The 27980-nt window shown below is 35.0% G+C and overlaps 1 protein-coding gene across 7 annotated transcripts in view; it reads right to left on the bottom strand.

Annotated features, from left to right (window-relative positions):
* PPFIA1 (PTPRF interacting protein alpha 1) overlaps positions 1-27980 on the bottom strand; it is a 60474-nt gene that overhangs the window by 8150 nt on the left and 24344 nt on the right. The window contains exons 6-27 of one of the 7 annotated variants that reach the window (XM_033006856.2): positions 27722-27823; positions 27259-27480; positions 26335-26481; positions 25269-25403; positions 24081-24164; positions 23358-23489; positions 20987-21049; positions 19642-19721; positions 19249-19381; positions 18700-18702; positions 18372-18595; positions 17739-17973; positions 14752-14781; positions 13800-13951; positions 12852-13024; positions 11969-12062; positions 5567-5648; positions 5245-5445; positions 4365-4427; positions 3796-3822; positions 1869-2044; positions 1663-1760 (exon numbers count right to left, since the gene is read on the bottom strand). In XM_033006856.2, the coding sequence (XP_032862747.1) occupies positions 1663-1760; positions 1869-2044; positions 3796-3822; positions 4365-4427; positions 5245-5445; positions 5567-5648; positions 11969-12062; positions 12852-13024; positions 13800-13951; positions 14752-14781; positions 17739-17973; positions 18372-18595; positions 18700-18702; positions 19249-19381; positions 19642-19721; positions 20987-21049; positions 23358-23489; positions 24081-24164; positions 25269-25403; positions 26335-26481; positions 27259-27480; positions 27722-27823 (2656 nt within the window). The remainder of the gene's footprint in view (positions 1-1662; positions 1761-1868; positions 2045-3795; positions 3823-4364; positions 4428-5244; positions 5446-5566; positions 5649-11968; positions 12063-12851; positions 13025-13799; positions 13952-14751; positions 14782-17738; positions 17974-18371; positions 18596-18699; positions 18703-19248; positions 19382-19641; positions 19722-20986; positions 21050-23357; positions 23490-24080; positions 24165-25268; positions 25404-26334; positions 26482-27258; positions 27481-27721; positions 27824-27980) is intronic. The other 6 variants (XM_033006858.2, XM_033006859.2, XM_033006857.2 and 3 more) reach the window with 6 other exon arrangements.

Genomic DNA, 27980 nt, shown 5'->3' with positions numbered 1-27980 from the left:
CTGTATGCTCATGCTGGGATTGATTTTCATGTATACAAAATTAATCATAAATGCCATTAAGTAGTACCCCTCAAGGAATTTTGCTATTTAACATTTAGGTTGTGATCTAATCTGCCCCTGCCTTTTTGGTGTGCATGAAATGCTCTGAATCGGCAACAAAGCTTGATGTTTAGACTCCACCACTCAGTGTTATATCCTTTCCATAGTCTTCCTTGTACCCAGAAGGAATAGTCCTCGTTCAACATCCTCTCTCTTCTGAGAGAAAGGCTACAGTCACAGTTATAAGACAAGTTCAGCTGGGCACAGCATTCATATAGATGTGGAAGACAGGAACTTCTATTTTACCCAGCCACTTAGGGGCTCGGACCTCAAGCAAGACAGATTAAATATTTTTGGGAAAAAAAAATTTACTACTCAAAAGAAAAATAACAATTTCTCATGTACTTCCTACCAAATCTGAACAGAAAGCTTTATTCATTATTGCTTATAGCTTTATTATTTGTTAGTTTCATAATCCTATCTACCTTTAAATTCTGAGAGTGCTTGATTTAGTAATGTAGAATTGCCTTCAGCTTTTGTATGCATACTACTACACTTTTCCACAATCATGAAGTGGAAAATAAACATATTAGAAGTTTGCTGGAAGGCATTTCATACTGTAACAGTTCAACAATCAATATATTCTCATCTTCAAAATTTTTCAAGGAGAAACATTATAAAGCAGCATTTACAGGTTCAGCCCAAATGTCAAAACAAAAAACTGTGTTCTTATAAGTAGGTTTTTTTACACTACTCAGGAACGTCTATACCAATCCAACTGTTACAATGATCCACAGAATGTTTCTGGCATTATTGCCAAACAATTCCCAGGACAAATTTATGTTTTATGTTCCAAGGAACAATTCCCTACAGGCAATAGATGCAGCCATAACATTTAGGAGGCTAAAAAAAGCCTAGCAGCCACAACACAGACTTGTTTCATGCCAGTCAGCTGCAATTCCTGGGAGCATTCTCAGATACAATTAGTAGAATAACCACCAAAGGTTATCAACACTTTAAAAGGAAAGGGGAAGAGCAAGCACAGAGCCTTCTAAGCAAATTGTGTACAAGATAACCCTAAAATTTTAGTCTAAGATGTCAGAAAATACTTATGATATTGGACAGCGGACAAAATTTCTGTGGGAAGTCTTGGAAACTACTGTGAATTCCCACCCTGCTTCTTCCTTGTTCAATAATCCCCATGAATCTGGAAGATATAAACACCTAAGTCACCTGGATATTTTTTCACAAAGTGCTGGTTAATAAAAATTATCAGCTGCAAGCAACAATAAAATCAAATAGATGCAAAGTTGTTATGCTGGAAAAGGGAAAAAAAAAAAAGGAGAAAAAGCCTCACTTTTTCAAAACCCTCATCCTCCTAAAACATTTAGTTTTGTTTCAAACTTCAGAGCAGTAAGAGTTTCAAAAATGTCTGCATTTGTATCATGTCTCCACACAAGTGAATGATTTAATGATGTGTTTCATGATTTGCTGCTTGGGGTCTGCATCCAGACACATCTCCTGATATTTTTTAAATAAATAATGCCCTTTTTTTTGAATATAAATTTGATGCAGATCAGTGAAAACATGAGAATCAGACTGAGGTTAAGACAATGCACTGACCCTTAATTTCACTCTGGCTTTCTTCTCTCTTTCTTTCAAGTTCTTTTCGATCATAATTAAGTCTTCGTAGGCACATAATTCCACACTGAAAACTGTTTCTGTTTAGAAAAGAAAAAAAAATTCAGGGAAAAAACCCCAAAAACCCAACATTTAGACATAACAGAAACATTTACTGTAAGTTAGGTCTCCAACTTAAATCCATTTACCTATGAAAGCTGTCCACCATTTTAAGTTGCCCACGCAGATCTTTTTTAGTTAAATGATCCAGCATACGAGCATCAACAAGACATTCCATGAAATAGCTGCGATACTGAGGGAGCCCCAGACTAGGGAGCCATTCATTGCCAATCCACTCATGGTTCATATCACCATATGCTAACGTCTGTTTTTAAAAGATTAAGGAATAAACTTATTAAAATGAGAAATAACAGAAAATCTTTTTTAGATAACATTTTAAAGAAAAGAGTAAACCAATGCTTACTTAAATTCTTAACCTGTAAAGATAAGCCAATAAAAATATTGAATACTACTTGTGTTTTCTGAAGAAGTCAACCTCTTGAAGGAATGCAAGTTTAGATATTCAGATTAGCAAGTAAAACTGCCTTATTTCATGTTGAAAAGTATGAAAAAAAAATATGCAAAAAGCAGTAATAAAAAAAGACTAGTCTGCTTAGATAGTAAGAGCCATAGAATTTCATTTTGTCAAGATGCTAAAAACACTGTATCTCTTGAAAACGGGGGGAGGGGGAACTCTTATTTTTCACATGACCATATAAATACATGACATCAAAGAAATAACTGCAGGGGTTATTTTAATACACTTAAAAGTTTTCAGAAACTGATCCCAATCAAATAAGCAAAAAATGTCAAGAACCCACTACTGAAGAACAAGCAATTTAAGTGCTAGTCCTTATCCTAAAAACAAAACAAAAACCCCAAGAATCCCTCTTTCTTCACTGCAGTTATGACCTATAAATCATAAGACATTTTTTGTAGAAAACTTCTAAAAAGAAGAGAGTTTGTAACTATGCATCTAATCACCTCTTGAGCAACAAAAAACAGCAGCTCTTTTTTCAGAAGTCAAGGGTAATAATTCATTTTTACTGTGCAATTAAAAGTCAAAAGTTATTTCTCCTCTAGAGGAAGCATCTTCTAGAAAAGAGCAAGGCCACACAGAAAATGCATTTCTTCAAGTCACCAGTAGGTAGCTGACTGAAAGAGCATGTTACTCAAGAGGGAGGTAAGCTATGATTGTTACCATTGACAATCTCCAAATGAGTATCTTATACATAGTTAATGGGACTTAAACAGGTTTAAGCTGGAAGGCAGCCAAGCAAGAAGGGACTCTACTGTCCAAAGATACGGGTCACAAGCAAATCCTGACTTTTGTTTACATCCCTGTATAAAATACTCTACGATCTCAATGCCTGAAAATACTATTAGGATTTGTCACTACTTTAAGGGAAAACAATTAATCAAGGAGGATTACAGAATTAGTGCACAGAAATCTACTTAACTATCTAGACTCAGTATGTCTTGTAGCACACATCTGTGGCAGTGGCCAGGTTGAACCGGGACTTTCTGCACACAGCAGATATTCTTGTCAGACTTTTGGCTTCCCAGAAGGCCGTCCCCCATCAAAACAGTCCACGCTTTATGTCATGAAATTATTTTAAAATTTTATCTAGTATGTTCAATACATAGAATACAGCAATTCTTATTAAGAAAGATTTAAGTTCATTTTGGTGATTCCTAAGGTCAGAGGACAAGTATTTCAGTAAGCTAATGATAGCAAAGACTTCTGAATAGTCTTCTCCTAACAGACTTATTAAAAATCCTTATGCATAGCTTTTTTTTGTGATGTACTATGTAACAAAGTATTTTACAAATTTTCAATGATGAACCACCAAATCTTAGAAGCTCTAGAAAACATTAAAATATTTAAATCACCTAAATATAAAAATCTGTCTTCCAAGTATGTATTATACAGAGATAAGCCTGTAGTTTCCCCCTCTCCCAATCTACACCAAGAGTCACTAGAAGAAACTGCTATAAAGGAAAAAAAGATTCTTGCATGCTTTAATTATCGTGACAGTTTACATATATACTATAATATTACATAAAGTTTCCAACCTGAGCCCAGCTTCCCTCCTCATCTTCCTGTTACGTGGTTAGAAAAGCAAAAGAACACATATGTATTAGTATTTAAGTTTAGTAAGGTGATCAAAGTTAAAGATGCACTGCAAGACTCTATGTCTACTGCATATGAAAAAAATCTAGATAAAGCAAGCATCATGCATTGTAAAAACAAACACAAGGTGCTCATTTTCATATGAGAGGTTGCAAAACCCATCTACTGATTAAGTTTTCTGGAGAGACTAAATTTCTGCGCAAATAATCCAATTTGTCTAATAGTTAATCAAATCAGAGCTCCATTTTACAGATTAGAAAGGGTTTTTTTTTTTACAATCAGTGTTGTTTTCCTCCCCCCTTCTGAGAAAAAGAAAAAAAACCCCAACAAACTATCGATATGCAGGTTACAAGGTTAATAATTAGAAGAAGCAATGATCCAGAATTTTAATGCATTAATTTGGAGAGGAAGAAAAAATGAAGAAAAAAAAGACCAAAAGGCACTTGATTCAAATGTTTAAAAAGTGGGGAAAGCACTCTAAGGAACAGAAGTGGCAACACTGTAAACTAACCGTTTGTTGTGTGGCTGTAAGATTTTCCATTTCTTCATGTGTTACCCAGACATTTCCCGTGGTCTAATATGACCCCACAGGGAAGCAATCCCATCCAGTGAAAGGAAAGCAGTAACAAAGAGGAAAGGTTGCAGAACATATAAGCAATCGGTACATGTAAGGAGCAGGCACAGGCAAAAGCAATGGTTTCTAAAGTCTTAAGTATAGGTATATCTATTTAAAGTAACAGCATGGAATAAAAGCCTATTAGGATGGATCACTTTTCTTCAAAGATACTAACAAAACTGAATGTGATAAATAGCCTACACTGGTGTAATTAACAGACAAACCCTTGACTGCTCTAATCCGAAAAATGCATTTGTAGTCTAGTCCATAATCCCAGGAATCTCAGAAATAACTTTAGGTTGCAGGGCAGACTCACCCATGAGAGGGAATTCATGCTAACTTGAAATGTCTAAATTTACTATAGTACAGAAAGACAGGTGGACTCCTAGTTTGTGTTAATGGTCTCACACATGGATTAAAAGAGCCTCCAACTATTTTACAAATTTCTGTACGGACATGTGTAATTCATCTGTATTGTAAATTCTTCTGAGGTCAAACGATGAGGCAAATAACATGTATTCTAAATATTTTGGATTATATGCTCACACTGATACAAACTTCTCTTTCCCTCAAGAAAGCGAATGTAGTTACTCCTTCATTTAATTTCCATGAAAGGAAAAAATACTCTCTATTTAAATAATGTGTTTCCCTACAATTTAATGTTTCCAGAAATTCTTATTTGAAGCTCAAATCCTTTCAGTTACATGTTTGTGGTAGAATTTCTGGAAATTCTAATAGTTCTAAAAGATGTTTAATGCTGGATGACTTTCCTTACCGTCCTTGAGGTGGGAGGGGCAGATGGACTTGTTAGTGACATGATTTCTTGAATGGCCAGCCTCAGCTTCAGTCTGTGCAGAGGATTACTAATTCCAATTTCACGTTGTATTTCTGTATCAGACAAGGCTGACATGATAGCACCGCTTTTCACATTTGCTCGGCAAGCCGCCACATACCAGGCTGGCATACCAACCCACAGCTGAAACAAGAAAAGGAAGTAAGCAGGATCTGGAAAACATTCTGGGCTCCAAAACCTTAAATTCTTTAGAAGACTGTACACTGAGGGGCTTTTATTTACTTATTTTGGAGGGACCACTTACCTCCAACCACACAACCACAGTAGGCCCATCCCACTGTGCAAAAGGCAAACCTTGTCTTCTGGCTTCCTCTAGCAACTCATGCCTACAATTACAGAAATGGTTATTAATAACAAAGAGAAACTAGTTATAACTAGATGTTACAATTTAAACACTGCATTCAACTTACTATCTTCTTTCCTATAGTTAGCTTTCTTCCTTTCTCAGACTTACATGATATACCCACTAAGGCAGCCTGAGCACATATACCAAAACTACAGAGTCATGTGAGGTGAGCAGGATAGGAAAGTTCAGAGTGGCAGAGATGCTGGATCTTGCCTCTCAGAAATTTGTGTCTGAAACTGCTACTGACACTCTAACCAACACTGCCAACACAAAGTGGAGATGTCAGATTTATTTCTTAGTCAGATTCTCAATTGCTGCAATTTTCTGTTTAGCAAATTAGACTGAAACAAAGCAGTCGTTTTTCCTCAACATGCAGACTTGAAACCTGTGGAAATGAGTACATCAGATACCCATGCCATCGAAATGGTACTGTCCTTCAGGCTGCCAAGGCTGAAAACTGGGACAGTAACCATTTAATTAGTGAATTTGAATCTGCAGCAGCAAGCCTGTCAGAATTTCAGGCACAATTTCAGACAACCGTTATATTCAGAGACACACTTTGGCAATTATATTCTGAAAGGCTGTGTGCTGAAACACAGCTTTCATCCCCTAAGATGGCACCATTTCCTTTGCTATTCTGAAACAGATGAGACTGAGGTTTAATACTGACAATTCAGCTTACAGAAAACAATGGAAGCTCACAAGATCCCTATAAATAGCTGCCAAAAATGTCTGATAAACCAAGAGACAAAAACTAGTGTTGTGGGTATAAGCATGCAATGTTGCTTGGATACATCTGCCTGAAAAAATGGATAATGTCTGAAAAAAGAATATTTAAGCTGCGTTTCAAAGCTAGTTGTATACGGTTAAGTCTCTGCTCACCCTCCTCAGTTTAGAAAAAAACAAACTTAACCTAATTGGACAGTTTTTACTGGTTTATACTTCTTATTCATGCCTGCATGTGTAGAATTAAGAAGATAAGCCGCAATACTACAAATTCAAGATCCTACATTATGTATTCATCACTTTCTCACAATCTAAAACAAATTAAATCTCCCTGCTTCAGAACTGTACCATTGAATAGATCTAAGATGATAAAGTATTTAAAAGTTACAGACATTAAAAAACTACTGCACAAGACATCTTTAAAAGGGGTTACTGACAGACTAGTAGCTTTTTTTGCTACTAGTACAAAACAGATATGCAGTATTTAGCTCTTTTAGACACACAAGCATACCTAGGATCCTCATGTTATATTGGTAGATAACATAAAAAATAATCAATAAAGTAATAAGTATACTAGCAACTGTTTTATCAATAGACAGTACTTCTCCAGTACATGTCAATAAATTCTTATTGCTCTAGAAGAACCTCCCAATACTTTATCCTAATTAAATGTGCTGCCCAGAACGAAAAAAGCAGAGGAAGGAAACTGCCAGGTAACTGGTTACAAATAAGCATTCTAATGTACCTATTTTAAGACTCAACAATTAAGGCAGAAATAATGTTCAGCAGTGAGCAGCTCAATAGCTAGACTTCACTAACAAAGAAGAGAAAACTGTAAAAGTTAATACATATTTATACACTTCAAGAAAATACATGTATTTCTAAGTTAGAAATAAAGGATCAGCTATTCTCCTACTGACATTAATCCCACAAATCACTAGCCCTGAACACATTCCGTTTTGCTTCACTTTGCTGTTTAAAGATTAAAAAAATGAGAAAAATTAGTAAGATATTAAAAAATACTGCTTGGTAAGAACAGAATACAGTGCTTAATACTGCATTTGACAGAAAGGAATACAATTTTTTTTCCAAGTAGTTTAACTTCAAATTGACGTCTTTGTCTTCCTTTTTGGTGGTTGTGGTAACATGACTATGCAGTGAGGGAAGCCCACTAGTGATGAAAGAGCACAGGCATGCCCAAAATAGCCTCTGGATTGACTAGAATGACCCCATGAAAGCATATAAAGGGAACTTACAACACTGCTTGGGGTATTGTGTGTAACTCAGGGAATTGCAGTGTAAATTTCTGGTTGTTTTCTAAGTCTCCCTGCGTACTTCAGGTTGAAACAGCAAATGATTTGGAGATGAGCAGTACAGGGAATGTATCAAAAAAGTAAGAAGATGTTATGATGCAAAGTTTAAACTCATGGTGGTATTGTACACAGAAAACAATTGTGTACCTGGCAGGAAGTGTTACATGATGGATGCAAACATGTAGAAATATAAACAAGCAAAACAAAAACGTTGATGAGGTAACTTCATGCAGAAATTATTCAATAGATCCAAAGAGGAACGCATCTATGAAGTAGAAAATTAATTGTTCATATGCAAGAAGAGACAGAAACTTGCTTGCATGGGAAATCATTAAACTGAAAGCTCAAGACAGCACAGGCACAGAACAGCTCATGGGAAGAATTCAAAGGCAGCTACTGTTTTATCTGCAGGTGATGCATCAGTGTTTTTCTCCTACAGCAGGGAACTTCACTTTTCCAAGAATTCCTTTCTAACTTCACTAAGAAATTCGATGCATTCCAGCAATACATGACCAGATTATGTAAAGATCACAACTGACATGCCAGTTTAGTTTCACAGGCTATCCAATTATACCATTTAAGAAGTGGGTGCAAAATCCAACGTTGTATCTTTGTGAGGAAAAAAAATAATATTGCAGTAGTGTTGGCAGTGTTAACAGATGGTATAAAGCTGGCACTGTGAAGGATAAAAGAATGTCAGAGGAGTAGCTGGCTACTGAAGTAGCTCTTAGGTGACAAAATCAAGGGATAGATGTCTACAGACTTAATAAAAAGTTGGCTGAACAACACTTGGAAAGGGAGACCAAATGTGCTGCTGCAAGAGAGGCACACTTGTTAGACCTGTTCAAAAGGCATCTAACACCAGCTGGGGAGAACAAAGAAATTTTAGTCATGTGGGATGAGAAATTATGTCAAAACTGCAGGTGCTTGACATAGTAGTGAACACACAAGGCTCTTTAAAGACCATTAGAAGTATTTGTATTTAGAACAGCTCTTGGCAGACAAGCATGCACTAAGCCCACAATAAAAGTAAAGCAGCCCAGAGCAACACCACTTTGTCACTGGGTTAAAACAGCATGGGAATGGATAAATCCAGAACTTGTAGCCAAAGGGGAGTGCTGTATTCCAGATTTATTGGATGGAACTGAAGATAACTGATTTGGAAGAAGTTGTGAGTAGCAAAAACACTGTAGGGAAGGTGGTGAAGAGTGACAGTGATGGAAATGACAGAGTTGTAAGACGTAAAATCTGAAAGGCAACAGTAGTAAAACATGAGATGAAAATAGACTAATTTCAGACAGAGCATCACTGGGAAGTTAATATCCTTAATATATGTTGATTTCAGGTATGTAATAAACCGTTTGTGTATGATTTTTTTTTGTAAGGAGTTATTTTAACCTAAGGGATGCCTTCCTTTTTGATTAATACAGTATTAAGTTTGTTGTGTTATACACAGAAAAGCACAAATAGTTGTGGCAAACACTGTCAATAGTATAGCTCACAAACAGCACGGACAAAACACTAAAACCAACTTAAATTTAGTAAACAAAGACCAATAGTTTTACAGAAATACACCTACCCTGAATTGCCACAAATATCTACTATTGCTAAACAACTTTCAAAACCCAAATTACAAAACTAATTCCATCTAAGCAGAGTTTAATATTTCTATTATAAAAGTTCACACCATGCAAATTAATACAAGACATCAAACTAGCATTCACACTGGACTAGATAACACTGGATTTATCTCAGCAACACGCTGTCACAATAAATTCTTTTGAATCTAGTATCTCCTCTCATAATTAGACTTTCTTTGAAAAAAAGTTAGAGCTTTTAATATATTGCTAAAAAATCCAAATGAGATTTAACATAATTTCATGACAATCCTAATAGAATAAATCTAAACTTACCCTGATTTTGCACTATCACATCAAATGGTAAACAAAAGGAAAATAAAACAATGAAGGAAAAATAAAAAACTAGTATTAAACTGAACTCAACAGCATACAAAAACAAATAATGTATACTCTAATTTAATTTTGAAACTATAAATAGGTTTTTGTTAGTAAAGACATTGAATACTGCCCTCAGCCTGTTTGTGTGCATGCATGCAGAAATCAGAAAGATAAGCAAGCAAATAGGGATTAGAGACAACTATAAATAGAACTAGCTGTCATTGTTCCAAGCATTCAGGTAACTGGAATTCTTTTCACTGAAAACAGCATTTTGTAAGTGAACAGTCAGCCTTGAGAACTTGTTTTAACCCCACTCCTCCAATATCGAACTGAAAAGCAATTCAGAGCAGCTTTACAATTTTCTTTTTTGATAATGAACACCTCAAGAAGGCAGCAAGGGATCCTTGACACTTTGTGATAATACTGTGTGTGTTCAGAATACCTGTTAGGATTATGAAAAACTGGATTAAAATATCTTGCTGGGATTTTTAAAATGGTAGATTTGCTTCTCATGGAAGTTCAAGGGGGCCTGATGCTGTTCTCAGCAGTAAAAGTAATAAAACTAAACACGATACATATCTTCATCAACATAGTCTTGTTTCATACACACTTTCACAGAAATATCTGAATCACAGATACAATTCTCTGAATAAGCATGTACCCATATCTAATAGCTAGGCAAGGCAATTTCAAACTAGAAGTTTTTACTTGTCTAATATAGACACTTGCCTTTTAAACTGCCAACAACATGTAGCCATGAGGTATACTTTAAGTAATACCAGTAATTTTTTGAAAGGCAGAATGTTTACAAAGAAAAGCCACGATTTATCTGCAACTGCATTTTTTGCATTTATTAAGGCAAGACAGTACAGATTGTTTTACTCTAGAATTAAATTTGTTGCTGGTATTGAGAAATATCTATATTGTTCAAAGAACAGGCCTACCACTATTTAGATATGACCAGACTAAAACTATTTATTCAACCAAGATGTGGTATGACTTTAAAGCCCTGTAGAAAAGGGAAAATACCAGATCATAATAATGTACGACTGCCTTCAGTGTAACAGTCTGAAGAAAAACAGCTGAGCATTCTGTTATACAAACAAAATCACATTCCATTCTGACTTTTCAAACCAACACACTGCTGGTTTTCATTAACAGTCACCAGGCATTATTCTTATTTGCTAACAGAACTTAGGTACTGCAAGGAATCTCTTGCAAAGAGAAAATTAGCACACTTTCTTTTCAACATTCACTATTCTGTTTTCAGAAGGCAAGTGAAAAAGCGAGACATCTGATCTTGGTCAGCTTTTCTGACACAGAGTAAAGACAGCTAAATAGAACAGAAGCAACATAAGTTCAAGGTATATCACTCAGCTTTGGGTGGAAAAATGCAAAGAATGCCTGATCCTACTTACGTAAACTTGAGTGTTTCCGGTATTATCATATAAGCATCAAGTAAAGATTTCTACTGGTAGCAATAGATATTTTTCACCTATGATTATAGTCTTTGCTTCATCTCTTCTAAGTCTGGGAACAAGAAAGCATGCAATAGATACCCTGAAGTTGGATAGTAAACTAAAGATTTTCTAGGACACACTGAAAAAATTCTCATGACTAGGAAAAGGTATCTGTGTATCTAACAGGTGCCATAAAAAAAGGAAATAGTCACCATTTATAAGAAAAGAGGAAATTGAGGTTATATGGTACAAGGGAAAACAATTTCAGTTGTTAAAACGTATGAGAGAAAACGTCAAGAGAACCTTAAGCAGAAGTGAAAAAATTAGTGAACACAATGGGAGTTAGCAGCTGCAACACAAAAGGAAAGACTTTCAGGGTCACCTGCTAGAAAGGAAGCAGCAAATGTGTACAGAAGGATGTCTGTACAGAACATCTCAAGCTTTCACTCTGTCAGCTCTTTCACACTCCGGAGCAAGTAACAGCCAAAGGCAACTTTGGGAAAGCTTCCAAATGAATTAAACCCAAAGCAGGTACTAAATACAACAAATCTGGGGGAGGGTTTGTTAAGAGTTCACTTTTATATCCAAGTTTGTTTATTACAACATTTCAACAGTAAATTTTCAGCACTTAAATTAATTTCAAACTTACCATGGCCTATGCTACTATTAATACTCTGGAAAAAATAGTAAAAAAGAAACCTCTACAGAGGCTTATTAGCCATAGTACCATACTAGGCAAGAATACCGGGGGGTGGGGGGGGAGGAAAGAACAAAAAAAGAAAAAACATTTTCAAACAAAGCCATACCTTAACAATACAGGTTTAAAAATATTTAATAACTTACTTTTTCTGCATTTTCCTGTTTTTTTCTGCCTGACCTCCAAGCTTGCTGAGACCTAATGCATCCTGAGAGGAACTATCTGCTTCTCCCATGCCAACTACAAAAAAAAAAAAAAAAACAAAAACAAAAAACCTTGTTATCTCCTCAGTTTTAGCCAGTTGTGACTCAAAAATCACTACTGCTTTCCTGAACAAAAATATTTAATCCTTTGTAATATCATAAATGTACAAAGCCAAACCTCCAAGCCCATCTATCACTCCATTTTTTAGTTCAATATATACCCATCAAAATAGTGTATAAAAATAGAAAAATCAGACTGGTATGGACTCAAATAGGTGCTGTCTAAAACCAGTTGGGTCGGAGAGAATCTCATGTTTTGACCACCCGCAGAATGAAACCTCACTGTTCCCATATCACTTATGGTTGGTATCAGCATCAAGGATCCTGCTTTATGCAAAGAATTACACAAGAAAGGAAGGTAACCGTAGCATTTACTAAGCCAGCTGGGTTTGTTTCAAGGGAGTTTTTAGGTACAAAGTGAAGACATGACTGTTGGGTGTCAATACCAGCAAAAGCCTCTTTCATTTCTGAGATACAGTCAAAATTTTTGCTCCATGAAACAAGCCATAACAGTTCAATAAGGTTCAATAACCTGGCTACGAGAGACTAAAAGACAGCAATACCTGACTAGCTGAACTTGCATTCTACACTCATAAAAGGACCTACCAGAAGATTCGGTGTCACTAGTTCCAAACAGTACTGTATATCAGCATCAAAATGATCAGTTATAAATATGCCCATACTGATATATACATCAAAAAATTCAGTCTTTCATTCTCTCTCACAGGGCTAGGAGGGAGGATGTGCTAGAAAAAGGCATACCAACCTTGTCCTAATGATTCCTTGCTTGTTTGTCCAGGTCGTCCCTTTTCCTTCTTGCCAAACAAGCGGCCAATAGAGGATTTGATCCCCTTCTTTTTGGGGGCTTTATGAAGGGAATCTTGGCTACTATTACTGCTGCTAGGATTACTTGTTTGCCCATCTTGTGAGCCTGTTGAACTTTACCAAAAAAAAAAAAGGAGTCATAAAGGAGCACAGGTATCATAAATTCACTTGCATGACACAGTAAGAGACAGGTTTAGGCTTCTGTGCAAGTTAATGAAAGCTCAGTAACTCACTAATGACATCTAATTTCAGCTTTTAATGAGTCATGAAATCTATCTGCATGTCACTAAATAAAAAAAACAGTGGAAACAACTAAGTCATGCAAGAAAGGAAGGGGTATAATATTTATATACTGTAACATGGAACTACAAGTCTATTCTTACTTTAAGAAATAAAAGTGTTTAAAGTGTAATTCAGAAAGGCCAAAATTGACAACACAAGTTCCTGACAAATTGAGGCAAACAATAGTTTGAAATACTTGAGTGGGCTCTATCCCAGACACTGAGGCACTCTGAAAAGAACATCTGTCAATCAAAATAATTGTAATTTTGTAACTTATTTCTAAATTTATACCTACATTCCAACCTATGAAAGAAGACTGGAATTGTACATCTTGCATTTCCTAAACATGAAGCAAATTTAATGCAGACCTTGAGTACCAGAAGAATTCTTCACATAAAGCCATTTCTGATCATTAGCAAAATCCGTATTCTTATTGTTTATGTAACATAGTCACGCATTTATGTGTCCATACTCTTCACTTTTGAGTAACAGTTCAATAACTAGACTAAAATCCTATAGGCTGAACAGCTTTGCAGTTTTAGGATTTTATTCTGATGATGTGAAATACTAAGTTACTGGTAGGTCTGACTTATTCACGGCTACTTACTTTCTAATGTCCCTGATATCTTCATGGCTCACTGTATGCAAAGCTCCTTTCTGGACTCTGTCCAAACGCAAAGATCGAGGTGAAGAAGGTGGTGAAGTCTCACATTTTATTGTGGTTTTATCATCTCGTACCTCTTCTCTAGAAGCTGGAGACTAATGGAAAATGAACGAAAATTTGAGGTTTTAGTTGGAAGTGTTAGAACATGAATGCAATATCAACGTTACACAACATATTGAAAGGAAAAGTCAATTATTTCAGTGTTAAAGAATTACTCTTGCCCTTATCATTCTGCAGTTGACTATTTTTTGTTTGACTTTTCTGAATTGTCTGTTACCTTCAGTGACAAACTACTAAATTTCAGTCTTAGCTAGTGAAATGACCAAGTAGCACTCATCTTCTATTCATTCACAGAGCTAAGAACTAAAGTAACGTCTTCAGCATCATAAAACTAATATACTTAACTTCAGTTTAAGCAAGTGCAAAGACAGCAAACCAGAGTCCTGTGAAAAGAAGTCATCTCAGTTCTCACTGTTATGTGTTTAGAAAATCATTAGCAAGATTACCAGTTCTATGAAGTCAGTTTTTACATACCTGTGCCAATTGCTTATTTCAAATTTTGAGTAACAGAAATTAGGACTTATTTGTGTGTGCACTAACAGATCTATAAAATCAAATATTGTTTCATGAAGATTGCAAAATAGCGGTTACAAACAGAAAGCAACACAACAGTCCTCCACACCAGCAAAAAAAGCCAAACAAAAACCGCAAAACAAACCCACACTTGCATTAAAATGATAAACCATTTTACATTTAACAAAGAGCATAAAATCTTGCTTTATTATTTAGCTACCCTGCAAATGCTTTCTTTTCTGTTCCTGTTATCCATTAATGAGTTTAGGGCATGGAAGGAGATGAAGGGGCACACCAGTAAATAAACTAAAGATTTTTTTACCTTTCTACGGTGTTTCCTTAAATCACTAGGCTGATAGATGCATGCAAAGAAAAGAAATTTGGAAAAGCTGTATTTATTGTAAACTGTAGCACGGACTGAAACAACTAGTACAGACAAAACATATTAGGGAGAATATAAATAACAATTACAGCAATGGCACAGAGAAAGATACAGAGTATGAAATACTCTTCAAATCACAGACTACTTAAATGTATCCCTGATGAGAGGAAAAGGAAGAAAAAAATAATGAAGTCTTATAGTTGATTATCTACAAAAGTACCATCGATATTGGACTATATTGGTACCACAGGCAAATTAGCACACAAAATGTGAATTATCTCTAGCATGAAAAACAGTAAAGTGGGGCATAAGGTGTTGCTTTTAAAAGGTAAGAGGATTTCCAGTCATATGTCAAGGACATGACTTGAACTATATGATCTACATGGAGAGCCACAGAAGGCTTAATACGCTGTCTGCACTAGTCCCTTCTCACACCTTAGTGATTTCAGTAGTTGCTTCCTACATAGCATAAAAAGCAGGCATACTTTAATAACTGTGAAAGAGTGCCAACAATAGCCAATTCTATACAGTAACAGTAATCTGGGGTTTTTTACTAAATTTAAAGTGCTGGAACATTTGAGCAAGAGTCTACCACTGGTTTTATTTTATCCTCCATCTGCTCCACAAGCCACTGTATCTCACTTCCTAAGTACTGCTCACCTCTGTCAGTGCACAGAGCAAAGCAGCAACCTTGAGTTACATAAAAAAAAAAGTTATCAAGTGGATAATGACAAAGGTTTTAGATAATTTGTTTAATAGTAATCATTGAATTTGGCGATGACTTATTTCAAAAGGCTGTAATCAAAACTAAAGTCAGTCCTCTTTGGACGTGGGGAATTGTGTGTTGTTTCTCTCACAAATGACAAATTTTAATCATTTTTTTATTTAGAATACATGCAAACTATGCTGTATTAATATGTAAAGTTTTGTTCAATCTGACCATAGAGTACTGTTAATAAATCGTAAGTTCACAGAATCACAGAAGGGTTTGGCTTGAAAGGGACCTTTAAAGGTCATCTAGTCCCCCCCAAGCTCTTTGACAAAGCGCAGCAGACTCATTTTACCCTTGCTGGATTTTTCATCTATTAAATCTGATAAACCATAACAATGAAAATGTTTACCATATGGTGTGAAAACTGTTCACAAGAACAGTTCCAGAGATCATTAGGTTTCAGAATTTATGCTGATGCTTTTTAATTAATTTTAATCACAAGGGATTTTCAGCTAACTGATCTGCCTAACACCTCTACTGCAGTTAGCATTAAGCTAATGTTGCCACACTCAAAACTAATGCAACTTTCTATTAAAACATTGGGGAAAAAAAAAAAAAACAAAAAAAAAAAAACCACCCAAACACACACAAGAACTCATTCAGTCTGATAATTCTTAATAGCCATTCCAAAAATTTCTAGAAAGCTCTTGTTCTATAATTCTAGAAGTATAGCTTCTTGTTTTCATGCTTTCACAGATCAGTTGCCAGGTTCAAAAACATCAAATGCAACTGCAAACAGTGGATCAAGTGCCTTTGATTCACAATTCTTACAATGTAAAGTGAACTTAATTACAGTTTTCTTCTGTTTTAATACAAGAAACACATTCACTGGATCTAGTTTTCATGAAAACAGCTACTTAAATCTGTATATGGTTTTCTGTAAAAGTAGTACTTTGCTTAACTACTTATTACTGTGGAATGTTAGAATATAAAGCACTCCACGTTTTACATAAACTAAAAAATGTCAAAACAAGTGTGCTTAACTCTGGATATAAGGCTAGAGCTAGCATAATGATTTTTTTTTTTTAATCCAAGAAAGGGGAAACTATTCCTTTTTATGAAAAAAAATAGATTTTTTGATATATGTACACATTCATTTTAAAAAGCCAGAAAAAGTAGTTAGCTTAAATACTTGTTCTTAAACAGTCCTGTAAGAGACCTAAATGAGCCGACAGTCATTTACAGTCCACCAGCCCTTAGTGATGGGCAGCATTCCTTGTCTACTGATTGGTATGGTATAGGCATGACACAAGTACAGTAATTCAAGACAATTAGGTATAGTAAGTCTGGTGTTGCATGTACAACTAGTAAGTACAGTTTCCAAATGCATATGTAAATCTGGAGACAAGGTAATGTACATAGACCCAAATTAGAGATGGAGCTCTTCCTGGAGAGTGCTTGCAAATAAATACCTGTATTCAAGATGCTCCTTAGTGAAAGGTATCCCAAATATGAGAAACTGTTAGGTTTGCTTAACATTTATGTAAAAACAAGAAAGTGGAAAAAGTTGTATCTTGTTTCCACAGATAGGAGCTGCTTTATGCATGTAAACCTAGAAGAATTCATTTTTCTAAGCAGTCATATGAATGTCAAAAGAATGGATCCATCTTTCTCTACTCACTGAACTAAGCCCAAGCTACTACTTCATCAGCTACTAGATCTAACAGATACTTCTTTTATCTACCAGCCTTAACAGGCTAAACCAAGACACTAGCACTCATTAAAACAGCCATGATACCTTCACAATCTTCAAGATTAATGCAATATATGCAAATCACTTTTTAACTGAGTATTAGTGGAATAGTGGACTGCTAAAATAAAGTTTAAAGCAGAGGGAGAAAGGGGTTGCTGTACCAGGGGTTGAAAAGAAAACACTATTTCTTCTAGGAAGTGAAGTCAGAAGAAGGACCATAACAACAGAAGGAATACTTAGGCATGAGATGTTGACCAAATAATAGACTTGAGTTCTGAACGTTTTTCCTAATCATTATGACTGTATCTTACACTTTTTATAGAAGTTGAAAGGAAGCAGTAGAAAAACCTAGAGAAAGGAAAAATACAGCTGAGTAAGAAGAAGAGGAAGGTGAAATCAAACAACCCATTTCCTTGAGAAAAGAAACACTCTTCTAAAAAATTCAAGTTAATGGATACTTACCAGTGTCATGATACCTAGTCTATCCACTTCCCGAGCTGGACTATGTGGAATCCGCCTTGGGGTGGAGCGGCCACTACCAGGCGGGGAAGAACCGGCAAGTGAACCACTTGCATAGGGAGGAGGAATGGAGCTCATGGACCGGAATCTGCCATGGGCATCCAAACTTCCACTACCCACTCTGCTTTCAATCTCCTCTGCACGCTGCTCTGTGTTTTCCTTTTCTTCTTGTATAAGTCTAAAAGAGAAAAAGTTTCAAAGGAACATGACATTCAAACAAGTACTATATAAACAGATGGGCAACTCAGGCATTAGAAAGAAGCAGTACTTATAAGACAAAACAGCCACACTGGAAAATCTTCTAGTCCAATCTGAAAAGAGTGGTAAACACTACTGCTACTACCACTGTGCAGGGGTTTCCGTCAAACCAGTAAAACATGATCCCTTCCACAAATGGAACTGAAGACAAAGAATCTGAAAAGAGCACTTAGGCATAAGCAAGCTAATTACTTTTGTTAACCGTGCCCCCCGGAAACCAAATATGCAACCACCACTTTCTGCGTAACCACACAAAAAGGACTTCCAGTGTCACAGCAACTCATATTTATCAAAACCTTAACAGCAGATAGACCATACCTAATCTCTTTGTTGATTGCATCCAACTGTTCTTGAAGCATCAAGGCCAAAGTCTGAGCATCAGCCTGACCACTTGGTGATAGCAGATCCACTGAACTGAATATAGTCTCCCTATCATCCTCAACATCAGACACATCGACATCGCTTTCAAATGCTTGTGCCACATTTGCCAATACACTTGCTTGCTGGGCTCGCTCCCAGTCCTGCTCGTTCAGAGTTTGAACCTAAGAGAATTAATAAAAAAAGAATTCAAATTCAAATGGGGAAAAACATGACACTCCTACTGTTTTTCAAGATGTTTAAAGTAATTTTTTAAAAGTCCACTTACATGCTGAATGCATCCATCAAGACAGCAAAGTTTAGAGAAATGTAAAAAAATAAGCTATAATGTAGAAAACTTTACATCTTATATTTAAATCCCATTTTAAAATGGACAGCGCCATTGAATAAATTAAAACGTCACATATCTTGGCAATATGCACTATAAATTACAGTAGAATTTTGCTATCAAATCCAACGAGAATTTTGGAATCAGCTTTATGTAATTAAAACTCCTGTGTCCTGAAAGGGACTTGAAATCGCTCACAGAACAGTAACAGATTAGCGTACAGACACAAAAGTAGGACTGTTTCAAATTATATTTTACAGGCTTATCATACTTAAATCAAATTGGACTTCAAAATCATAATTTTGCAATTATCTGTTAATAATTAAAAATACTAGTAGCTGTGCATTAGTTAGTAAAACAGGATATATAAAATCTAGCAGTTTATTGATATGTACTCCTATTCTAAAAATTCCTTGCAATAGATTAGCCTCATCTCATCTATTTAGTAACCAAAGTTTTATTTTTATTTTGACTTCAGAGTTCTATTACCTTTGAAGGCTCATCTCTGAGAGCTGCCAAACGTCCTTTCTGGGGACGCCGTAACACTGATGAGGTGCCATAGGAGTCTGTATGACTGTCACCCACAGACGAAGATGACATAGGGTATCTGAAATCTGGTCGGCTAGAACATCAAGAAACATTTTATCCTTATGAAGGTAGGTGGAAGGGGGAAACAAACTAAAAAAACCCACTCAAATGATTCCTCTTGTCCCACTAGTGTCAATTTTTTTAAGCAGTATTAAAACTGTTTTATATGCTCTATAAAGAATACATTTTATAGCTATGATTGAGGTATTTTCAGGTATAATAGACAAAATTGTATTTAGCAAAGTGACTTGAAAGAAATTCGAAAAAAACTAAACTACAGTAAAGTGCTGATACCTATGATGTAGTGATGAGGCTCTGAGTCTCACTTGGTCATTTTCAGCCCTTAATGCTTCAACATTTAATACAAGCTGATCCTGTAAAAATAGATAAAATACATAAAAATATGCTCTAAAAAAAGAAATTGGTGTCAAATACTGATTTATAAAATTTAACATCTATTTTTTTAAACTCATTTCTGTGAAACTGAAGTAACAGATTTTAAAACATACCCTTCAACAACATAAAATGTAAAAGTGATTTTTGCTACACACAATATAGCACCCTCACAAAAGGGCATCCAAGAAATTTCTGTTGCCTCTCTACACTGTCTATCCAGGTAATTACTGTGTATAATTACAGCTAAATAAAATTCACATATTACTAACTTTACTACAATTGAATGATAATATTTAATAAGAAGCAAGAAGATTTTTCAAGCTCTGTGCACAAAAGGTTCTAAATGCATTCACTTGGACATTTTTATATGCTCTAGAAACTCAGAATTTAGCAACAGAGAAATCCAATGAATGAGAAAATTACGAAAGACTAATAAAAAGTGGCTGATGATGAACATCTGTGCCTTGTGCGAAAACTGCTGGCCTCCACATACAAAAATTCAAAGCATTCTGCAAAATATTCTGAATGCGTTCTTCATTTTATTACACGGGCACAGCCTCTACAGTTTGGCCTAGCTACTTACTAGAATGATTTGGGGAGATGCAATACACCTGTGATTTAATAAGCAGTAACAAGTATTATTTCAGAACAGATAGCATGAGCACAAAATCAACTGCCACTGCTTAAGGATGCAAAGAAATGAAAGGCCCCACCATTTTTATTCAAGAAGGGAACTTTTCAGTCCCAGGACAAGCGAAACACCAGACAGCTGCTATTGCAAAGGAGCGGCCAAGTCAAATATTTCTTTTCCTACCCTCCAACTCTTAAAACTTTAAAAATTTATCAGTCGAACATGCTTTTCATGATACCCAATGCTTTAAGACAAAAAACTTATGAGAAAACACCCAACTTTAGAAGTATTTCTCTTTTATTTTTACTGTTCAAGGTCATATGTACAACAGTATATAAAATTCTATGCAATTTTCAAACTTTGGCAAATTGCCAGTATAGCCAGCTACTTTACATATTCAGCACTAGTGTTAAGTCTTTGAGTAAGAAGTTATATATTACCTATAAAATCATCACAAAACTGAGGCATACAACACCATAAAATGAGCAATAGTAGCTCCCTACTTTTAAACAGACCAGGTAATGTTAAGTTTTATGAGGGAATTCAAATCTGGTCCTGCTACATAGCAATTATTTTCCAATATAAATTTTAGAAATATGTATTATACTATACCTTTTCATGCTGAAGTTCCTCTACTTGTTTTTTTGCATTTTCAATTTCTCGAAGAAGTGAATTCTAAAATAAAATGTATCACAAATTATGTTACCTACAAATGCTTTCAATTCTTAAACGATAACCAAGATGAGTATAAAAAAAAATTCAAACACTATACAGATGCATCTTAAGTTACAGACACATTATTGCTTACATCATTTCACTTTGATTATAACTGAAGGTTTATCCTTTCAGGTGTACAGCCCTGTAAATAATAGATTTAGTAACTGTACAAGTTTCATAAAAATTTAATACCGATACTAGACTTTTAAAGCTCCATTTGACAAAACTAGTAAAAAAAAGGAATAATTAGGAAGCTAAAATAATTCAGAGTAATTCACTGAGTGGCTACTAAGACATTATTGGCTGTTATCATTAGGTTTTTATTCTAATTTCACTTGCCTGACCTACAAAATCACTACACAGTAATTTCTTGGATGTAGCGTACCTCCAGAACTACAACACTCACTGACTTAAGGGCCTTCATCAACATTAGAGCATTCATCTTTACAGTAATACCATGATTTCTAAACAACTTCAGCAAATATATATATACTTATGACTACTACAATCTCTACTCAAAGCAGCTTCCAAATTCAGACTAACAATCATCTGAGAACTAAGAAACATTTGAGAACTACAAAAAAATCAGAAAGCATTTAAACTATTGTATTTGACTGTAGTATGTGATACCATGAAAAAAAAATATCAGAGATTCATCCTTCAATATAGGAAACTTGTAACTGAGACACTTTCTTTTCTTTTTCTATCATTGCAAAAAACTTCTGCTAAACACATTTCTCCTTGAGGTAATACCATTACTACACTTTTAAGATACAAATAAACATTCGTATGTGAACAAAGAAATCATTCTAGGTAAAAAAACCAAGTGATCAGAAGAAAGTCTTACAATTTTACTTCCGTATTTCTTCCCAACTTATCACAAAAGAATGAGCTGAAAGCCAAAGCAAGAATAGTTTTATAGAAGCTGCTACTCACAGTGAATGACAACTAGATTTTCCTCATTACTCAAACATAATTAGGGTTTGGAAAGTAAAGGGGAGTTAGGGTCAACCCTAAGACACTCCCCCAATAGTGAAGCATTTTAAAAAAAAGAAATGCAGTCAGCTGTTTCTCAGAAATTGAATTTATAACAACTGTTAGAGCAACGTTGTTAATGTAACAACAAGGCCCATAACAAGAATTTCTGAAGTATTAGGAGCAGTTAGTGATCTTGAAAATAATGATGTTCACTAAAAAACACAATAGTTTGCAGCCTTAGATGTCAGTTGATAAGTGCCTTCATCATTAACTCAAGGGACAAGGACCTACATTTGTTCTGCACTACTCAATTCCTCCCAGTTCCAAGTGTGCAAAAGCAGGGAAAAGAACAAACTAAATCTTTACAATGATCTGACAGGAGCACAGTCCTAGAATTCTGGAAAGACATGTCAGATACCTGACTGATGGTTTAGGGATGCAAACTGAGCTGACATGAATGCAAGAGAAAGCAAACATTTAATAAAAGTCTGAATACATCATTATATATTGCAACTGAAGCATTTTATTCCCATGACTTTAAAACAAAAGCCACTCAGCTTTTATTGAAACGTTTCCCCAGATGGTCATTTCACCCTCCAGTAAAAGAAACAAAGTATTTTTTTTTAATCCAACACAAAGCAATTCAAAGTCAGCATCAAGCAAAGTGCTACTTTAGAAGACACTGCTTTGTTCAATGCAAAATAAAGAAAACTAAGGCATGTATGGAAGAAAAAAATCCATAAGCACCTAGATCCTAAAGCAAAAGAGAAAAGAAGAGTTAAGTACGTTACAAGTTAGAAGATGAAGTGAATACATGGAAAAGCTCCAAGATGTGCATTGACAATACAGAGAACAGCCAATTTACATTCATATAACCTGTCTCAAAATTATCTACCTGGAAAGAAATTGCAAGATTGTTTCAAACTTGTAAGAATCCCACAAAGAGTCAGCGTAACTGGTACAGGCAAAAGCAGTTGGAAAAAAAAAAGACACTGAACTGAAAAGGTCAAAGTCCCAATTCTTTAGACTTCCTGTATTACACTGGATGAGCCTATTTATGCAGTCCACACCAGTCAACTAGGAAAGGACAAAGCTTCTTAAAAGGTGCCTTCTCAACACTGTAGGGGCAACCTCCAAAAAAAAATAGAAAACAGCCTTAACAGAAATAACTTTATTCATAAGGATTTAATATTTATTTACTGAAGTTACAGACACATTGCAAAATATACAAATCACTACAGAATGTTGAACATCTAATTAATGTATATACTGGAATGTGACTTATTACCTTATCTTCCAAGGCAGCCATCCTTTCCTTGAGATGAAGCTGGAGCCTTTCATTAGATTCAGACAGAAGCTTATCAACAGTTTCTGACAAACGTTTATTATGCTCTTCATTCATCTTCTCTCTCTGTCTAGCCTAAGATACATAAAAGCTACTGAAATAACTTCAAATTTACAACTTCTATAACAATTTCTAGGTTGAAAAAAAAGTAAGCTTTCTTTAATCTAGATGCATTTTCTTTCATAGAAATATTTTACCAAAGGAATAAGGAATACTACATGTACCTCCATGACTGTGAATGAGTATAAGGGATACTTAATACTTTAATAACTGTTCCGAGATCAGAAGCTTGAAAATCTGAGCTTATACTTCAAGAAAAAACAGATTTCAGACTCAATTTCATTCTTCATAACCTAGGAACCAAATTTTCCATGGTCATTTAACTCAGCAAGTTTTGATCTGTCTTCTCATCAGAAAGTATCAGTATCAATTAGGTGTTTCCAAACATATTTTCAAACTTCATTTGGACACTTTAAATTAAAAAAAAAAAAAAGCTGAAAGTTAGCCATAGTAGAGTGCCTCAAATCTCCCAACTATCAGCCAGCCTAAACTCTGGCTTTATTTTAGAGATACAAAATAAAAACAGCTTTTCTGAATGGTAGGCAGCCATGAAGGGAATCAGATTCTTTTTCAGCTTTGTATCTTTGCCAAAAATATGTACCGTACCCTTTGCAGTTCTTGATTCTTTTCTTCTAGCTGTGCTTCCATCTGTCTCAGTCGTTCCTCTATATTGCCATGTCTCTCTTCAGCCTATCAATTTGAAAACAAAATTATAATTGGGTTTTGGTTTTTTGGTTTTTTTTTGTGTTTTTTTGGTTTTTTTTTGGTTTGTTTTTTTTTTTAAAAAAAGGTTTCAAAAGCATAGAAACATTGAAGCACAATAATATATCTAACATGCTTTGCGCAACTGCCATTTATGGTAATACACAATGCAGAACAGATTCCCCTCTGTCACTAAAAGAACCTAGTAAGAGTTCATATGGTAAGTAACAAAATGATGAAGCCTCTTACCCCTAAGCACCATGAATCAACTACTATTTGGAAATGAGTTTGCAACAGCAGTTCATTCATCTCCCCAAGAATTTAATAAAAATAAAAAATAAATTAAAAAAAAAATAAATGCAATTTCAGCTTTTCCTCACTAGCCTAGACAATATGACCCTTTGTTAGTAATCATGACAAAGCAGAAAGCAGCAAGCAGAAACAAGGACTAATACACAAATTCTACCTTCCTAAGCTTGGTGGTAAGTTCCAATACTTTAGCATCTTTAGCAGCAGAGTTCCCAGGAGACAAAAGGTCAGACTACAGAGCCAGTTAGGAATAGGAAAGATAACAGGGAAAGAAATGAAACTAACACTTTAAAAGAAAACACACACACACACACACTTGAAAAGGCTCATTTGTAGTTACTACATATAATTCTTCAGACTTCATTACTCCACTTGCAGCCTTCTAAAAAATCTTAATGAATACTATTACTTCTTTCTCTCCCCACATTCCTCACTTGGTTAACAGTGGAAGAAATTTGTGTTACCCCTTCAGAAACAGTTTTTGTTTTATAATACTTTATGCCTATTATTGAATGAACTTTAATAAAAAGCAACAAAATAATAATTCAGAGGGACATTTTCATGACAGATTTAACAGAAAACCTGTTCAAGTTCCAAAGAGCGGAAATTTAAAAAAAATAAAATCAAGGTGTGTTCAGAGATGAACGAAAAATGCAGAAAACAAGAAACCTTTTCTGAACTAGTTGGGGGGAAAATAGAAAAACAGTGTAACAAAACCAACACTAAGAACAGATTTCGTGTAGCAGGGCCCCAGAGGAGAGAGTCACTGTCCAATTGACTCACCTTTGAAAGTGCTGCAACTCTCTGTGCCAGCTCTGCTTCCACCTCCGGCAAAGTTTCTGCTTTTCTCAAAGTCTGCTGCAGCTTTTGCTCAGCTAGTTCCAGTCGTTCTTGTAATTGCCTATTCTTATCTTCACTCTACACAGGATTATGGTCAGCAAATATTTAGTGTTAAAATGGTGACTGATTTTCAGGGGAAGGTAAGGATACAGATTACTGCCCTTACTAGATCTATGGAGCACAAACTGTTCAAAACTGGTTTTGTAACCAAAAATGTGGAATCCTCCCCCTTCATTACCTGAGAAAATTTTTTTCTCTACATACATTTTTCTGCTGGCAATTTTGTGTATTCTGAAAGCAAGTATATCACCAAATAAACATAGTTGCAGTATGGGAAGCAGCATAAAAGAAGTTGTGATTTTTCTATGTCAAGGTTGTGCTAAGACTTTGAGTTACATCAAGGAAAAAATTCCTTCATATTTTAAATAACACTATGCATATTATCACAAAATTTGTTTTTATTTAAAGCATGCATAACTTCTTTTAAGAATTATACGAAAAGGGACTTCTCTTGTTGACTAAGAGTTGCCTGCCTCTAGTTAGAAAGTGATTGGCTAAAGAACCATTTCTGGTTTATAAATTTGGACTACATGTCAAGCATATGTCAAAATTCCTCCCATAGTAAGGCAACATTTACTTCTATTATAGGCTATAAAATCTACTACTCAAATTTTAAAACTGTTTTAGCTTAGAATGAGTAATTCTTACACGTGAAAATAAGATGCTTGGATACACAAATATGAACTTAAAAATCCACAATTAATAGTGTTAACAGTCCTGCTACACTATGATCAAGTGCACTAAAACACATTTTCCCTCCCCCGTGAACTGGTCTCATCTTCACTTCCATGGCAGAACTCCATACAATGCTCTCCTCCAGTTACTGAAAAAAAATCACTAACAATAACACATTACAGATGATATTTACCTTCCTAAAAGCAAAGTGCTTTAGTACACTATGAACATTATTTATTTTCATTAGCTATACGTTGAGAAAAATGTACTTTACCTGTCGATGCATGGAGTCTTTAGTGGCAATTTCATTTTCAAGTTTATCATTGAGGTCATGCACAGATGTAGCTTCACGTTGTGCAGCGAGGTAGCGTTTCTCAAGAGTTGTAATTCTCTCTTCCATGTCTTCCTTTTGGGCCATAGTCTACGCAAGACACAAGGCAGAATTTAGATTATAAGGGATAACCATTTAGTGAACTAACTGGGAGATAAACCCACAAACCAAAAATAATAACAGTAATAATAAAAAAATAAAAATCAGATATACTCTGGTATTCCTTTCAGTAAAAAATGACGTAGAAAGAACAGTCTTAATTAGGCTTAGAAGCTCAATGACTTTTTAAGCATTCACCATTTTAAAGAGACTGGTCTTCAGTATATTACACCACAGATCTACTATTTACCTTTTCAATTACAAAAAACACAGCAAATCCTGAGGACAGTCGGAGAGTGTTCTTGGATTACCTAAACTCTCTTTCGATTTAATAAGGATACAGTACACTGCAATACATTGCACCTTGGAGATAAATGATTGATTGGTAACAGGAACTGTCAATCACACCACTGAAATTAAACTGATTCCTCAACCTCTTTAAAAAACACAGAACTTCATGAATAAGCTTAGCATTTATGACAAAAATCAAGCATCTTTTCAAGAACATGTTAAAGTTTGCAACGCTAAATCTGTAATTTAATATATTTTGTGAAGTATCTAGTCAGTCACACATTTGAAGACAAATTTTCTTAAGCAACTAGTCTTTTAAGCAAAAAATAGCACCAATATGCCCTAAACTATTTTCTTCTCACCTCTCAAACCAAAGACATTCAAAAGCATAAAGATGTAACTGAGCACCAGTAACACTGAAATTCTATAAAGAAGTTGCATTTGTGACTACCCAAATTTTGACATTTTATTCCTCACCTCTCGTACATCTCTCTGTAACTTTGTATTCATTTCTTCAGATTTTATTAAGTCTTTTCTAGCTGTGTCAAGATCTTCTTCCAGCTCTGTTACTCTGCTAGACAAAGCAGTAAGACGTTCTTTCATTTGTGTCTGCTCTTTGTTTTGTTTATCTATGATGTCTTGGAGTTCAATCACTTTAGCAAGGTTTTCATCGTGGCATAAAGAACCATCAGAGGATCGCTATTAAACAGGGAAAAAATGGTACTTGCATGTAACAGAAATTTTAAAAACAGTTACTGACCTGTAAACACCCCTCCCCCAAGATACTGTTATTTACTGGATAGACTGCAAAAATTGAAATTGTGGTAACTGAGACTTTTTCATTAAATTATCACTAAAGATTTTATTATAGTTTAAAATTTAAATACTGCAATTAATGATTAAAAATCAGACATCAGCTAAAAAAAGCAAATAGCTGTACCTTCCCATTTGTAGTTGGTGTATTTTCTTGTTCATGATTTATATCTAGCATCCCATCTGGAAGCATTTTTTTCTGATTATTTTGCTCTTTCAGAATCATTAACTAAAAAGAAAAGAAAAGTTTATATACATATGTTTCAAGTCAATTCCTTTCTCACTAATAATATAAGAAACAGCTGCAAAAGCAAAGGAGCAAAACAACAATTATTGATTCTATTGCAAGGTATGTATTAATAATGTATGGCACAGGCACTCAAAAA

Source organism: Tyto alba, unplaced genomic scaffold (genome assembly GCF_018691265.1).
Source record: "Tyto alba isolate M040663 unplaced genomic scaffold, T.alba_DEE_v4.0 Super-Scaffold_8, whole genome shotgun sequence".
Taxonomy (NCBI): domain Eukaryota; kingdom Metazoa; phylum Chordata; class Aves; order Strigiformes; family Tytonidae; genus Tyto; species Tyto alba.
Note: the sequence above shows the minus strand (reverse complement) of the source record. Positions and strands in the feature narration are given on the sequence as shown.